Source organism: Neohortaea acidophila (genome assembly GCF_010093505.1).
Source record: "Neohortaea acidophila strain CBS 113389 unplaced genomic scaffold BDY17scaffold_4, whole genome shotgun sequence".
NCBI lineage: Eukaryota > Fungi > Ascomycota > Dothideomycetes > Mycosphaerellales > Teratosphaeriaceae > Neohortaea > Neohortaea acidophila.
In genome coordinates this window covers 1,895,682-1,910,659 of record NW_022985513.1, presented here as the reverse complement: position 1 = coordinate 1,910,659, position 14,978 = coordinate 1,895,682, and the positions used below count along the sequence as shown (strand labels likewise).

At 55.4% G+C, this 14,978-nt stretch overlaps 8 protein-coding genes across 8 annotated transcripts; 3 read left to right on the top strand and 5 right to left on the bottom strand.

Annotated features, from left to right (window-relative positions):
- Nucleotides 1-306: 306 nt before the first annotated feature.
- On the top strand, nt 307-2,091 carry BDY17DRAFT_323543 (uncharacterized protein; the record flags this gene model as incomplete). Its single annotated transcript, XM_033737032.1, has 2 exons — nt 307-1,764; nt 1,813-2,091. 2 exons carry the CDS (start codon nt 307-309, stop codon nt 2,089-2,091), a joined length of 1,737 nt encoding a protein of 578 aa, XP_033591278.1.
- A 338-nt stretch (nt 2,092-2,429) lies between these two features.
- On the bottom strand, nt 2,430-4,032 carry BDY17DRAFT_323542 (uncharacterized protein; the record flags this gene model as incomplete). The annotated part of the gene is made up of 3 exons (XM_033737031.1): nt 2,430-3,329; nt 3,391-3,630; nt 3,685-4,032. 3 exons carry the CDS (start codon nt 4,030-4,032, stop codon nt 2,430-2,432), a joined length of 1,488 nt encoding a protein of 495 aa, XP_033591277.1.
- A 245-nt stretch (nt 4,033-4,277) lies between these two features.
- Nucleotides 4,278-5,414, bottom strand: BDY17DRAFT_279404 (uracil phosphoribosyltransferase-domain-containing protein). Its single transcript, XM_033732026.1, has 3 exons — nt 5,054-5,414; nt 4,644-5,002; nt 4,278-4,585 (listed from the first exon to the last, which is right to left on the bottom strand). The coding sequence occupies exons 1-3, from the start codon at nt 5,197-5,199 to the stop codon at nt 4,362-4,364; spliced, it is 729 nt and encodes a 242-aa protein (XP_033591276.1). The 5' UTR covers nt 5,200-5,414; the 3' UTR covers nt 4,278-4,361.
- Nucleotides 5,415-5,533: 119 nt separating this feature from the next.
- BDY17DRAFT_134017 (uncharacterized protein) lies at nt 5,534-9,030 on the top strand. Its single transcript, XM_033729444.1, has one exon. The coding sequence runs from the start codon at nt 5,819-5,821 to the stop codon at nt 8,843-8,845; it is 3,027 nt and encodes a 1,008-aa protein (XP_033591275.1). The 5' UTR covers nt 5,534-5,818; the 3' UTR covers nt 8,846-9,030.
- Nucleotides 9,031-9,047: 17 nt separating this feature from the next.
- BDY17DRAFT_264861 (PIG-X) lies at nt 9,048-10,825 on the top strand. The gene is made up of 4 exons (XM_033731888.1): nt 9,048-9,221; nt 9,285-9,424; nt 9,481-9,965; nt 10,025-10,825. The coding sequence occupies exons 1-4, from the start codon at nt 9,069-9,071 to the stop codon at nt 10,801-10,803; spliced, it is 1,557 nt and encodes a 518-aa protein (XP_033591274.1). The 5' UTR covers nt 9,048-9,068; the 3' UTR covers nt 10,804-10,825.
- Nucleotides 10,826-11,655, bottom strand: BDY17DRAFT_296164 (uncharacterized protein). Its single transcript, XM_033733415.1, has one exon. The coding sequence runs from the start codon at nt 11,352-11,354 to the stop codon at nt 10,929-10,931; it is 426 nt and encodes a 141-aa protein (XP_033591273.1). The 5' UTR covers nt 11,355-11,655; the 3' UTR covers nt 10,826-10,928.
- A 670-nt stretch (nt 11,656-12,325) lies between these two features.
- Nucleotides 12,326-13,168, bottom strand: BDY17DRAFT_309877 (uncharacterized protein; the record flags this gene model as incomplete). Its single annotated transcript, XM_033735377.1, has 1 exon — nt 12,326-13,168. One exon carries the CDS (start codon nt 13,166-13,168, stop codon nt 12,326-12,328), a length of 843 nt encoding a protein of 280 aa, XP_033591272.1.
- A 108-nt stretch (nt 13,169-13,276) lies between these two features.
- On the bottom strand, nt 13,277-14,930 carry BDY17DRAFT_134003 (uncharacterized protein). Its single transcript, XM_033729443.1, has one exon. The coding sequence runs from the start codon at nt 14,764-14,766 to the stop codon at nt 13,594-13,596; it is 1,173 nt and encodes a 390-aa protein (XP_033591271.1). The 5' UTR covers nt 14,767-14,930; the 3' UTR covers nt 13,277-13,593.
- Nucleotides 14,931-14,978: the final 48 nt, after the last annotated feature.

The window sequence follows — 14,978 nt, the reverse complement described above, 5'->3', positions numbered from 1 at the left end:
GCACTCAACGCGATTTCTTTCTCTCCATCAAAGAGGCACCCGATTTCACAAAGTCTTTGTGGTCCATCCCTCGGCTGCTTTGTCCATTCATTAAACCTTCCATTCACGCCTTGTTCGGTGACGGCGGACGCCAATCCCGGCAGCCTGATTTATCTTTTGCTCCGAGCCCCTCGAGCCCCCTTTTGCCCTCAACCATACACGCGCGCCATTCGTTCACGTCTAACACGCTTCCATCCTATCATCTCACATCACGCGTTTCCACCACAGAGCGTGTTTTCATTGCAGAACGTACCCTCCTCGCAAAACATGTCATCAAACGACAACGGTGACGCGTCCGGCGATGCCAACTCCACACCGGCCTCCCATGCACCCACCTACCAGGCCAGCTCTGAGAACGACGAGTATCCAAGCCTGCCACCGGACTCCCCCCTCACTGATCTCGAAGAACCGGATGAGGAAGAGGCTGCGACCAGGGCAGTTCGTCAGATGGGACCTCCGACGGAACTCGAGGCTGCAACAGAACAGCTCCGTCAGAGGATCGCGCAAGTCGAGGGCCCCACAGTGCCCATCACGGACTGGGACGCCTTTCTTGCACTAACAGAAGACGATCACCTCGATGATGATCCGTGTGAGGAATTGTATACCGTGGAGTATACCGACCCGTGTGCCGGACCAGGACAAGCGAGGAGTGAGACGCTGGTGATGATGATGCCAGCACCTGAGTCTTCTTACAGCGTACACGATCCGAAGAAGGACAAGCCCTGGTTCCCTCCTCAGGGGGCAGATTCAGAGCTCGCACAGGCGCACCTGCGTCATATGCTGGCATACAAGAAGCAGACGTCTGAACGTTCGCCAAGCAGGTTTCAAAGCGACGAAGACATGGTAGACGCAGCCTCACCAATCACACGACCAACCCCTCGTCTTTGGCAGGATCAGGAGGCTCAGAAGTCCTCCCGGCGTCACAAGAACATGGCCCAGCGACTGGATCCTGTCCATCGCTCTTACTTCGCAGCTTTCACCGGGAAGAGTGAGAAGGGCAGCGGCAAGAGGACAGCTAGTGACGACAATGCTGGGCCATCGTCCAGACACGCGCGGAAACGGCGCCGAGTTGCTGTCAGTGATGCTGTCGACACGGAAGCCACGAATAAGGCGCAGCTTGATACCGTCATGAAGTTCCTTACCTCGGGCCGCCCACTCTCCCCACTCCGCCGCATCTGCCGCCACGAGCAAGCCATCGACACAGGCCTTGCGCAACCTCAGGGCAACCCCGCCGGGATCCGTCAGAAGGTCGCAGATCTCGCCGAGCGTTTCTGGGAAAACGTGGAAGGCGAGCGCATGCCAAAGACCTACGACGCATCAAATACCGAGCCTCTCGGCCGTTACACCATGCAGACTGCTGAAGAATACTACGTCGTGGATTGGGACGGTGCTGATCCGCTCGAGCCCCTCTTCGATGAACCCACGCGCCCCATTGGCGTCTTCGACGATACCGAGTTCGAGTATTGGCGCCACCAGCAGTGGAAGGAGACCGTGGAAGGACCGAAGAAGCGCGGACGCAGGAGCGCGGCAGACAAGGCTGAGAAGGCAGAACGCCAACAGGAGTACGAGGACGAGTTCGAGATGAGCGGTGACGAGCTGGAGGAGGACTTCCGCACGCTAGAGAAAAATCTGGTGGCTCAGAAGAAGATGCTGCCCACCGGTGTCAAACCCAACAAGTACTGGACAGACCCACCAAAGCCCAAGAAGGGAAAAGCTGCGCCCAAGGTGACGGACCCAATCACAATCTTGTAGAGGATGGTGATCGCACCTCAGCCGAAGACGACCTCAGAAGCAGCTGGCGAAGGGAACGAAGAGGAGGAGGAGGAGGCATCGCCGCCCAACTCGTCGATTCCCACCGATGTTCTCGAGGCCAGTTCCATCGCGCTGCTCGCACAATGGCTGACGGAGGGCAAGATTGAGGAGCAGATCGAAGAGCCTGTCTTGTCGGCGCCAAAGGAGAGCCGTGTTGTGGTTCTGAAAGTCGACCTGCGCCCTGCGTATCGCAAGTGGCTGTTGGAGGGGAGGATTGGCGGAAACGGCTCGTGGATGTGATTTTCTGTTGACGAACCTTCTTTGGGGAGCATGAGGGAGTGAACAGTGACGAGTGATGAGCTGTTGAGTGGTATGGAAGACTCCGAAGAAGTACGGAAGTTGTGAACGGATGGTGGGCAGAAAGGTACAAAGTGGAGGGTCTGCACGATGCGGAAGACCCTCCAAGTTGTCACATTGCAGGTCGCCTGAAGGATGTCATTCCAGGTGAAGTGCTACGGCTTGCGTGGTCATTCGTAAGAACTACAAATACGCAAGATGCAAATTCACTCTTCACGCGTCTGTACTTCTCTACGCTCAAAGTCCACCTCCCCTGCCAGCATGCCGATAGCATAAAGCCCTCACTCCGCCTCGGGAACAGCACTAACCATCATAATATTGTCCCCGCTTATCAACGGAATGAACTCCTTCTGATACGCGACCCTCCACGGGCCCATCCCCGCATACCGCCCACTAATCGTATGAAACGTGCCCACAAGGCAAAACCTCTCCACCTCCTCGCACACCCTCGTGCGCACAATATCGTACTCCATCTGGTGCAGCGCGTCTTGTACAATGTAGTTTTGCTGAGCAACGACGGGGTCTGCGGCCGCGAGCGGCTCCACGTACGCCAGCCATTCTTCCTGCGAGAGCGCGGCGCCGTAGTAGATGTCGCGCCCGCCTGCGCCGCGGATGGCTTTGATGATGTACCTGTCTTTGGCGAGAGGGTTCGTCCGGCTTTGGCGCACGATTTCCTGCAGCGAGGCTGAGCCTGGGTTATACGTTGGGATCAGAGCGTCGCGTAGCGTTGCAGCTTCTTCGGTGGTAAGGACGTGCTTTTGGGCTAGGGAGTCGACCTCCTCCCAGAGGACTCCCAGCAAGCGTTTGTCGTTTGTGAGGAAGGCGGTGCGCATGTCGTTCACGCAGATGCGCGCGAGGTGTTGATGGGTTTCCAGGTCGTAGTACGACTGCTCGGGTTGATGGGGTTCGATGGAACATTGGTAGATCCTCTCCAACTGCACGTCTACCCACTCGCTCTCTTCTTTGCTGACGACCTTACGGTAGAAGAGCGCCTTGCCAGTCTCGGAGCTGGCATCTGGCGCGAGCACGACGTCGACCGGGGCGATGATCGTCACCGGTTGCCCAGTAATTTCGTGGTATTTGCGGGCAAAGATGTAGATGTCGGCGTTGTTTTCGCCATCCTTGATGATGTGAAGCGGCTTCGACGCATCGAACAGGCCGACGAGCTTGCGTTGTGTCGTCTGGACAGGTAGAAGTAAGCCTCTCCGTTCCCGATTCGAGGTCACCGTCACCACCACCTACCTTTTCGTCTAGATCCCACGTCATCCCCAGCCGCTCGGGAAACAGCTTCGCCGCCGCATACTCCACCATGAACGCCAAATGGAAACCGTTGTACGGCCATCGGCCATTAATCTCGCAGATCTTGAGCCGCTCCACAGGCTCGCTCGGGCCCTCGATTTGCTCGATGAGGAAATCGGGTCTTTGAACATCTCGTCGTTCGGCGTAGGACGGCATGTGCGATTCCTCGCGACTGCCGATCCACTTGCGAATGGCTACGTCAGCATGAAGAAGCCTCTATACTTGAGCAATACGCACCCTGAGCAACTGCTCTTGATGCTTCTCAATAGGCATCCGCTTCGGGAAGTCGGCCTCTTCATCAGTCCACCAATTGTCCACCAAATGAATGAGCGCCTTGTTGATGGCGGAGTAGATGGCCTTGAGACGATCGAGTTGTCGAGGGTCCGTATCAACGAAAAGCGGCACGAACCATTCGTTCATGTTGCGGGTCAAAGCGTTGCCGTCGTTCCATTCGATCACCCCGGCCTGGAATTTCTCGTACAGAGCCTTTCTTTGCGCGATTGGGACATCTGCGGGCGCGGTGGGCCTGCCTGTGTCTTTACTTCCGTAGAAGGAGATTTGTCTGAATGGGGCTGGTTGAGGCATTGTATGTGGATGGAGACGAGGTGAGGTGACGATTTGACGCTGTTGGTGTTGATTGTTGCAAGTTATCGGAAAAAGATTGACTCGCTGAAGATTGAATACACGATGTGAAGTCTGTTACCAATGCTGCTTACATTAATGTGGGTGCATCAAATGTGACGCTGCTGTCAGCTTGACCGTCAGCACGAACTATAGTGTTGTCGAAAGAAGCGGGGCTGTAACTCAAACAAAACGCACGAGTGCGCAGACTTTACGCAGCAGAGACGAATGAAATAGACGCACGAGTCAGAGGGCAACAGGCTTTGCGTTGGTAAGAAGTGGTCACTAGTGATTTAGAGGGTATAAAATCTGTCGCCGAAATCCCCGAGGCCGGGCACGATGTAGTTCTTCTCGTTCAAGCCTTCGTCTACAAACGCCGTCACGATGCGGATTTTGGGGAACTTCTTTGCAAATTTCGCCGCTCCTTCGGGCGAGGCTATGAGGTTGATAAAGAGGATGTGTTCCTCTGGCACGCCCTTGGAGAGCAGGACATCGATAGCCATGAGCGCGGAGCCACCTGCATTCACATCAGCACAATACACGATGTGAGGCGATGCACGAGGGCCACAACTCACCAGTAGCAAGCATAGGATCCAATAAGATAACCCAACGATCCTTAATATCCGCCGGCAGCTTATCGTAAAAGAGGGTGGGATTGCTCGTCTCCTCATCGCGCTGGATGAGGATCTTGCCAATGCGCACGCTGCGACAGCACTCGCGCAGGGCCTGCTCCATGGCCTCGCCGGCGCGCATGATGGAGACGCCGCAGATGCGGCCCTCGAATTTGACGCCGGCGTAGGGCCGGCCGACGGCGGTGGTGATGTTGTGGGGCAGCACGGGCAGGTGGTTGAGCGCTTCTTCCACGAGCAGGCGGTTGATGCGGTTGCTGTAGAAGATGAAGTCGGCGCGGTTGGTGGATTTGTCGCGGATCATGCTGGCCAGAGTTAGCTAGAAGCGCTGGGAATGGGAGAATATTGAAACGTACGTCAGGCAGGCGATGAGCTGCGAGGTCTGGGGGAGGATGTGGACATTGTCGAGACTTAACGACTTGGAGACGGTAGCTTCGGGCCTCTCTGATGTCGGCTTGTAGTCGGGTCCGACGTGCTGGTTAGGCGCTTCCTGGGTTGACATGGTGCGTGATTCGATATCGGACTGCTTCTATCCCAAAGCCTCGAGTTCACTCGGGTTAGAGTAGGGGATGCTTGAGGTTTGCAGTTACCCACGGAAGCCCAAGAAGTGAGTGCCTCCAGCGATTGGGATTCCCAACAAACAGCCTCGTCTTTCGATCTATCTAGTTATTGCATACGGTAGAAAGAGTGCAGGTGGTGTATGAAAGTCAATTCCAGTGTGTCGCGTGGCTGCTATTTCCAGCTCGAGCTTGGTCGTATTTTGACTTGCGGCTCGTGCCGTGTGTGACGTCTGGGCCCCGGCGCTCGTGCTGGCGATGTTTTGATGGAGATGCACACTCTTGGTTGTCCACCACCCCTTCACTTCGCTTGCCCTTCAGACCTTCTTTGCTTGGATGGACATATGACAGTGGAATCACGCGAGGCTCCCCTCCCCTCACACACGCCGGCGCAACACAAGCCATCTAATCTCCTGCCATACACTTCACTCTCACCTTCGCCTCCACCCTTCTTCACAATGACACTCCTCATTCGAACAGTAGGAGTGTGAACAACATGCCTCCCCATTGGCGACGCCCACTCGTCTGATCTGGCGCTGATCTAAGAACGAACCACCTGCTACAATGGCCACCTCTTCCACAGCGCAAGTACCGAAGCGCAAGAAGCAGGTATACGGCAAGGTGGTCAACAGGTCGCATTGGAACGTGGACTCCTTCTTCAACGAAGACGACGAGCCTGCGTCTGCTGAATCAGTACCGCCACGCCAGAGCAACGTCAAAGAATCCTACCCTGTTACGAAAGCGCCACCCAAAACATACACTTCCAAACAAGCGCCATCGCGTCCCAAACGCCACGACACTTTCGATGTCCCCTCATCTGATGAAGACTCTCCTTCCCCTGCGAAAGTGGTGCCGTCACCGCGATTTCACCACAAGAGCACGTTGGTTGACGACACCGCGGCGAGTCATGCGTCACTCGCGCCGTGGGAACGCAGCAGAGCGCAAGCCGATCATGATGCCACTAGCAAGAGGAAGAATGCATATCTCGCGAGTCCGGAGTCTCAGTTAAGGGAAGACTTGATGCGCGCGACTGCTTCGCCGGAGCTGTTGAAGTCGACAACACCTTCGCGAAAGAGCCCAAGTGAACCAGTGGAGAAAAGCAGGGCCGCTCCACCAGAGCCACTGACAGCAAAGGCTCGGCTTGCTGCACGAAGAAGAGAAGCCGGTCATCCTGTCGCTAAGCGCGATGCCGACTCTGATCCGGATATCACACCTCGCAAGCGAGCAAGAACATCTGAGGAGGCGAAAGAGGGCCCGAGTCAACCCACTGGTGATGAAAGTACTCACGAAAGCGCAAAGGGGAACGCCGAAAGCGATGATCAACAGCACGACATCTTCGATTTGCCCTCATCGAGCGAGGAAGAGCGCTCCAGTCAAAGCAATCGCTTACCCTCGTCAAAGTTGCGCTCGACAAAACCGTCTGCCCGACCGGGCAGATCAAAGACTTACGCTGGAAAAGCAGCGCTGGCAAAAGGTGCCTCCGCTCCGTCTCGACTCACCGAAATGCTCCACGACACAGACACTACCGAAGCTCCCACCCGCTCTCCATCAGCCACCAGTCGAAAATCGTCCCCGCAACATGCGCCCTCGACTCCTCCATCGGGTCGGTCTGCAAATTCCGAGACGAACAATACAGCAGCAGCAGCGATGACGCCAAGACAGGCACAGCTGTGGCATGACTTGCTGCCCAGTGACAACGCCGCGCCATCCCCGAGTGCATTGCCAATCAAAGATCTTAGTATCTCTGGCAAGAAGCGCAGTGGGGTATCGTCATTCACGCGCAAATTATCGAAGTCTCAGTCAGATGTAGGCAGGCGACGAACTCGCTTGGTCGATCGGTTGAAAGCTTCTGCGCCGAGTTCTGGAGATGAAGCGCTTGCGGATGACGACAGCGAGAGCGAATCCGAGTCAATGGACGATCTTGAAACCAAGCAACGCTCACCTCGATCCTCAGAACGACCATCGCTTGTAAAGCGAGTGTCGTCTCATACATCCCACTCGCAAAGCCAGCCTACTGCAGCGGCTTCGACCAACGGCCCGAAAATCACCTACGGCCAAAGTCGGTCCTATCTACAAGAGGACAGCTTGGAGCAGGACTTCATGGCCGACCTCGACTCGGAAATGACTCAGCGGCCAGCTCCATCCAAGCGCTTTGGGAAATCTACTGCCACATTGCAGAACTCTGCTTTCGACCTCGAGGACAGTGATGATGAGCGAACATCAGGCAAGATCCGGACGATCCATGAGCTTCGCGCATCCGGTCGGAATGTGGCGGGAATGTACGACATTGAAGAGCTCCTCGGTGAGATTCGGAATCATAATGCATCTCATCGCAGTCGAAGGAGAAGTGCACTGATTGAACTTGCCTCCAAACTTACCGATAAGGCGTTCGCCGGACGCTTCGTAGGGCAGAGTCTGGAAAGCGAACTCGCGGCGGAGTGCGGTGTTGCGGCAGATGATATTGCCGATTTCGCTATCGCCGTGGCATTTGCTGTTATACTTGCTTCCGAACCGCCTGATCATACAATTAGGACGTTGCACGAACAGGGCACTTTGCCTTGGCTGGCAAAGCTCTTGCAACACGACCCCCCAGCTGGCAAGATGGCTAAGGATCGGCGGAATAATATGGCAAAGGCGGCGCAAGGCGCATTCAATGACTTTACCGATGGTATCAAGACGCAGGTAATACTGTGGGGAGAGCGGGTGCCGCACGAAATGACCCCTCGTCTGATTGCATTGAAAGCGCTGGATCTGCTTATTCGACGGCTTCGACGGACTGGAACCAAAGAGGAGCTGCTCGACTTTGAACAGATCTCTCTGGTCCTCCGTTCGGGTACACCTTCAATGACTGCCGACCATGCAATCGACCTCGACCTCTCCGTCTCCATCCTGGAATCGCTCTCAACAACCACAACCTCTCTATCCTGGCCGTCCACCACACTAGAAAGGATAGCCGACATCCTCCCGCAACTGGACGCCACCACGTCAACAACCCGACACACCCTCTTCCTCACCCTCCGCCTCAGCCTCAACCTCACAAACGACAACGCCCACAACTGCGCCCTCCTCTCCGCCAACCCAATGACCACACAGCACCTCCTCCTCTCCATCGACCAGGGCTGCACAACCCTGCACGTCGAAAGCAACGAAGAGCACCGCGCCCTAGCCCTCGACCTCCTCGTCCTCTCCATGGGCATCATCATCAATCTGGCTGAACATAGCACCGCAGCCCGGCACTCAGCCCTGCTTACCTCTCCCGAAGTCCTCACATCCCTCCTCGCCGTGCTCCAAACCGGGCAAGAAAACATGCTCGAAGCGGAATCCGTCTCTGAATCCGTGACCAACGTCGCCTACGGCTACCTGGCCGTCATGCTCGCCAATCTGTGCCAAGAGCCGGACGTCAGAGCTTTCGTGAAGGAGAAGTTGCCGGGCAAGAATTTGAGGTTGTTGGTCGAGGCTGTGCAGGAGTTCGTGCTGCATCATGAGCGGGTGGATGGGATGGCGTTTGAGGGGGAGGAGGGCGGGGAGGTATGGGGCGCTTTTACGGAGAGGTTGAGAGGTGTGCTTGGGAGATTGAAGGAGGTTGAGTAAGTTGAAGGGTAGGATTGTTCTGGTGTTTATGTTGTTGTGATACCCGAGTGTTGGTCTTGTGTTGGGTTGATCCTCGTCGTCCTATTTCTACACACAGCATCCATCTCAATCATGCGCGTAGAATGTATCACGCTGGTATCAACACTACCCAAGCTCGCGTCCACAACTGCACTTCCTCCCCTTCTCGACTTCCAGGAGACAAACAAGAAAGAAGTAGACAAGCATGAAGCAGCGCCTCACCTACCTACTACCAGCAAACAGCAGTCTCGCGCCCTCCGATCTCTCCGTGAAAGCAGACCGCCTCGACTTCGCCAAAGCGCCGCAAGCGCACGAGGAATGGCGAGTCACGCTCGGACTGCACGAACTGCCCGATGAAGTATGTCGTGCACAACCCTACGAATTCTCAAGAAGAGTAAAAAGCTAATGGATATGTGTATAGCTCAAGCTGTTCCTTGTCGGATGTCAAGAACTGCATCTCCGCTGGTCGTCGCGGCGACCTCACGTTCTCACTCCGCCGCTGGTTTCGAGACTTCCGGCTGGGTTGCATGTTTTTTTGACGCCGAGTGGGGTTGAGGATGAGTATGTGCCCCCCATACCTTCTTATATAAATTCGACTTGATCTAATCTGTCCGCAGCCTGCCCATCTGTAACCTCCTGAAAAAGCTAGTTGGCGACGAATCCAAGTGCGACTCTGTCCACGAGTCTTTCGCCCGCTTGCCTGCTGTTTCCGAAAGCCCTGCGCAACCTGCTACATTTCAGTGGTATCAGAATTCGTCGATTCGGAGGGAGGGGTTGGCGGAGGTGTTTTTGGGGAAAATTTGCCCTCCGTCTTCAGCCAACTCGGATTGGGGTCGGGCTTGCGATTCTCTAATCCGGACTCTGGACGATGCGAGCCATGTGGATGTTGATTTCGATGCGGCTGGCCAGACTCTGGATTTTACGGCATATTGGAGTGCTGAGGATGATGCGGTGTCTCGAGAGTCTTCTGGACGGGTGTATCGGAAAGCTGGGCCGGAGGGAAGACTTGAAGTTGGCGTGCTTCATGCGGAAGAAGCGAAGGATTCGGGAGAGCTGTCTCTAGGCGGATACCTGACGGTTATCGGCGAGGATGAGCGACCGAGTATGAGATCTCCAATCCACCGACGACATCTTCACGCCATTGCTGACATCAAAACACAGGTGCAACGCTCTTCTCTTTCCCCTCCCGCCACCACCCCCTTCCCCCAACCTCAGCAGGCGCAACCTTCAAAACAACAATCCAGCATCCCAGCGGCCTCCATCCCAAACTCCACCTCCACCTCCCCCGCCAACCCCTCACCCAACGCCCGCAGGAAACCTGCACACTGCACACCTACCTCACCCTCCCCTCCACGCTCTTTATAGACCGCTTCCAGCTCTCCGACCGCCTCTTCCTGGACTCCCAGAACTTAGTGAGCTTACAAAGCCTCATCGGCGAAGACGACCTCGAGGCTCCGGATTGGGTAATTCGGAGGTGGGGGTCGGCGGCGCTGGTTGAGCTTGCTGCGCCCGGTGCTGGTCTTGATGGTGAGGGGGAGATGTGGACGGCTACTATCCCGCTTCATCTGCGGTATCTCTCTCCACTGCTAAGTGACGTTGGGACAGATAGCACGGCCGGCGTGCAAATTCCCTGGCCGATTGTTTTCTGGGCCTGCGAAGTGGAGGATGCTGAACTCAATCTGGACAATAACCCCTTTGATCGCGTGGACCTAGGTTTCGATGGACTATTCACGCCACAGACGCTGTTTTATCATGTGCCGCCTGCGGGAGATGCGATGAGACTGGTGGAGGAGATTCAAGTGCCGGTGTTGAGAGCCGACAGTGCGGGCTTGGTGCAGATAGGCATCTTTCTGGCCGTCGTTGGGGGATTTGCATGGATATGCTGGCAATTGGCCAGAGCAGTTGACAATGGGAAAGGGAAAGGGAAGAAAAGGCGGTAAAGGTAAGCATCGTCAAACAAACCATACTCATTAAGCGTAGGGCATAATCTATCTAATCCTCTCCTCCGCGACAAAAAAAAGCATCCATCAAGTTCATCAAGCATCAAACATAAAAGCAAGCAAACTCACGCATCCACAATCTGCCCATCAATACACTTCGTCCCCAGCGCAACAGACTGGAACACGACGCTCCCGAAATTGCACAACCCATACTGATACTGCCCCTTACAGATCAGCTTGCCATTAGGCGAGCACGTCGAGGGGCCCCAGCCGCCCCATCCGCCAGAGCCAGAGCCAGGCTCCGAGCCCGCAGCGACAACAGCCCCTTTGTAGCAGATTGTGCCGAGCGCGACGGGCTGGAAGATGACGCTGCCGAAATTGCAGAGGCCGTATTGGTGCGGGCCGTTGCAGATTACGGCGCCGTTGGGGGAGCAGGTTGTGCTGACTGTGGAGGTTGGCTGCCAGGGGTAGGTGCGGGTTGGGCGGGCTGCTGTTGGGGGGGTGAGGAGGAGGGCGAGGGGGAGGAGGTCAGTGAGGGATGGGACCTTCATTTTGAGGGGTGGGGGGGTGGGTTAGTGGGTGATGAATGTGTTTGGTAGGTACTTCTCTGATTAGTCTGTCTAGGGTCTTGAATGTCTTTGTCGTTCTGACTGGCTTCGTGGTTCTGAATGTCTTGATATGAGGCACGTTCTTGGGGGTGGGTTTTGTGACGGGGAAGAATAAAGATGGATGGATGGGAGGAAAGAAGAAGCGAGCGTGCAATTTCCTCTCTCTATATATGCGGTCTTGGCCTTGTCATCGGAAATATAAACAGTGCGACGTTACCGCGGTGCTTGCCGATGGGGATGGCGTGACGTCGTCGGAGAATAAGACGAGGTGTAGCTTGGCTCGGCGTTGACGGGGAGAGCAAAGCGATGCGCTGATGGATACGACGGCTGATGAGCGATGGGTAAGGTTTGCGCACTCGTCAGTTAGAATATCGAGCGTGCGCAGTCAGATATCCTACTCGGTGAGAGAGTATAGCAAATACAAAAGCAGATATTGTGAATAGACCAGTTGCCGCATTGGGCACAGCCTTGCAGCTTCCCCGCAGCCTCTCGCAACGACATGAGATGAATGAAGCTTGTTCCTCGCTTAGCCGCTGCAAAAATCCTCCGACTCACCCGCTCAACCCACGTTGTCTCGGTTACCTACCGCTGAGAAGATATGCGGAGGAGAAGAGCGTGAGCTCGTCGCACAGCGAAACCAAGCCCGTAACGTGAGGTAGACTCGAGTGAGCCAGCGAACTCCCAAGACCGGACCCGGTCGTTGTATCGCCTTCAGGTTGTGGGTGGCTGGACGGGCTCTCGTCCGCTTTGGCTGCAAGCATCGCGGATGCTCGAACGACAGCAGCATTCGTCGAATGATGTAGGCTGCTAGACATAGAAGCTGATGGGGCAGAATACTACTGGAGAAGCTACTTCTCCGCCCTGATATACAAGGTAGACACCCTCTCCGCAGTTTCCCTCCCTTCGTCTCCCTTTCAAAGCTCCATCCCTCCCTCTCCATCCTCCTCCTCCGTCTCCTCCTTCTTCCACACCATCTCCTCCTCCCCAACCGCAACACAACTCAAATACCCCAACTCCCCGCTCCCCTTCAGCTGCAAAGACGACTGCACCAGCGGCGCCACAATCCCCGCAGCAGCGCCTTTCAACTCCACAAGCGCACTGCGCATCTCCTCTTCGTCCGCTCCGATGAGATAGCGTCCTGCCACTTTGAACTTGCGGACAAGCTCGTTGAAAGGAAGATATGTGTCGCCGCCTTTGGCGAGTGCGCGGTAGAAGCTTGCTCTACTGAGGCAAGAAGTGTTGATGTGGTTGCAGAAGTCGCTCGCTTTGTGTGCTGCTGCGGCTTGGATTGGCTCGGTGGAGTCGAGGTGATTCAGATGTCGCGCCACCCAGTGCCACCAGAAGTTGACTACGTCGTACTTGTACGGATGATTGATTTCGCTGATGGGTAGCATGGGCCTGTTTTGCGCGTCGAGGTACGGCGCTTGGAGAGTCAGCATGGAAAGCTGCCTGTCTACGCTGATGCGCATGTGCTCGAGCTCGCGAGCTTTGGACTTGATGGCGGAGAGCAGGTCTTTGGGGAGATCTGTCTGTGGCTTGTCCGTCCATGGCCACGCGGGATACAGTGCGGCGATGTGGCAGAAGGCTTCCTTGAAAATCGTCGAGTTCTGGAGAGTGATGCTGAGAAGAAGCCAAGAGGCGGGCTTGACTGCAATGGCCGAGTAGAGAGAGGAATTGCCGATGTATTCGAGAATCACGGCTGGGAGGATGCCGGAGACCACTTCAAGTAGTCCGGAGTCGAGCTTTGCGATGATCATAATGCCTTCGATGGTTGTTAGTGCGTTCGAGGCATCCTCGCTGAGCTGTCTTATGATGGCGCGGGATCTGGTACTGTTGCCTTCTTTCATGATGATCATCATCTTGAGCGTCTCGAACACTGCGTTCCAGTTGCGAGAGGTGCCGTCGTGAATGGTTGCGTTTCCAGCTTGACTCGATGCTTGCTCGGATTCTGATCTTCCTTGTTGAAGAAACAATCCCGGACCGCGCTCACGCAGCGTCTCCAGGGTATCCATTGACCCGAGGGGATTCAAGACTGGTGTAGGCCGATCTGCTTCATTCTCGTTCACATCGAGAGTGAACATGTGCATCGACACCACACCATCCTGATACTTCGTCGTTGTCGGAAGTGGAGCAGTATTGATTCGATCCTGGAAATACTTGGACGGGCAGATGAACGTTTTGCTTAAATCGTGGACATCGAGTACAATTGCCACGCTGGAGCCGAGATGTACCTTCTAGATATCATAATCAGTACAATGCACAATGACCTCACACCGATCGGCCTTACCTTCTTCTTCGCGGTCAATGCTTGGAGGATATGATCCGCAATTGAGGGTGCACGGATGACAATCGCGTTCTCTTGGTCCGTGGCAGTTGCATTGCGGTCATTGGGTCCGGGAATTTCATCTGCCGCTTGCTCAAGAGTCTTGATAGCCTTATGCGTCCGCGGCTCCTCCTCACGGGCCGCGGTGATGTTTCGCGAATCCTGACGGCGCAAGCTGCTTTCCGTTTCAAAGTCGTGCCCACTGCCGGCAGAAGAAGGAAGCGAGTTCATCCGTATGCTCTCTCTTTCCGTCACGAGCTCCATTGTCGTATCCTGCTCGTGTGCCAGACTGACTTCGGGGGCGCTCTCTTTTCCGATAGTGAGTTCCATTGGCGAGCCTTGACTAGGATCTGAGCGCGCTTCTGGAGTTGTGTGATGGACTGTTGGATGATCAGGTTGCAGATAGGTCCACAGCTCACTTTCCGTGTCGTAAATCCAGCGAGATGGTTGAGTTTGACTCTCACCAGCGTCCATATCAGGTAGGCCCCGCTGAACTTTCGCGTCTTCAGCGGTCTCAGTCATCTTCGTGGAAGGTCTCAAAGTCCAGCAAAAGCGTTGAAGCTTGCGTGATCTCGGTCGCACACTAGCAGTCGTGTCGCGGAAGTCCTGAAGATACCCTGCTACGTTGGAAGTCAATCGCTCAATCTCTTCTTCGTCCTCTTGGCTCAAAGGAGGGTAGACGGAGCGTCGTGAAGAAGTGCTAGGTGTTGGAAGGGAGTGAGGAGATACTTCGGGGGCGGAGAGACTCTCAGTAGATTGGATTGCAGTGAAGCCTGCCGGTGGTTGGGGTTCGGTTGAGTTTGAAAGATCGGGGTAGGTTGAAGTGAGGCGCGGAGAAGATGGTAGTCCGATGACGTCTGGGCGAGGGCTCAAGAGAGAGCTTGGAAGTGAACTCAATGGCGAAGAGCCAGCACTCCCAATTTGCTCAATTGCGTGCCCAGGTGGAGTGACTGGACGCTGAGCTGGACGTGAGTCTTCCTGCTCGTTGTCAATGCCAAGAACAATTGGGTTGGAGGTTGTGGTGATGCTCATGTTTTGGTTTGAGTTCGTGAGAAGGGAGAAATGATGGTTGAAAGGGTTCTGGAGTGAAGGCCAAAGTTACAAATGTTGAGCATGTGATGAAGATCCCATGGGATACCAGAACACGTGCCAGTGAAGCGATGGAAGTGAAATTGAAGCGCTCAAGATGAGGCCATGCAAAACGCTGCGAAGAACCGCGAATGAGTGCAATGCCTCGTGATCAT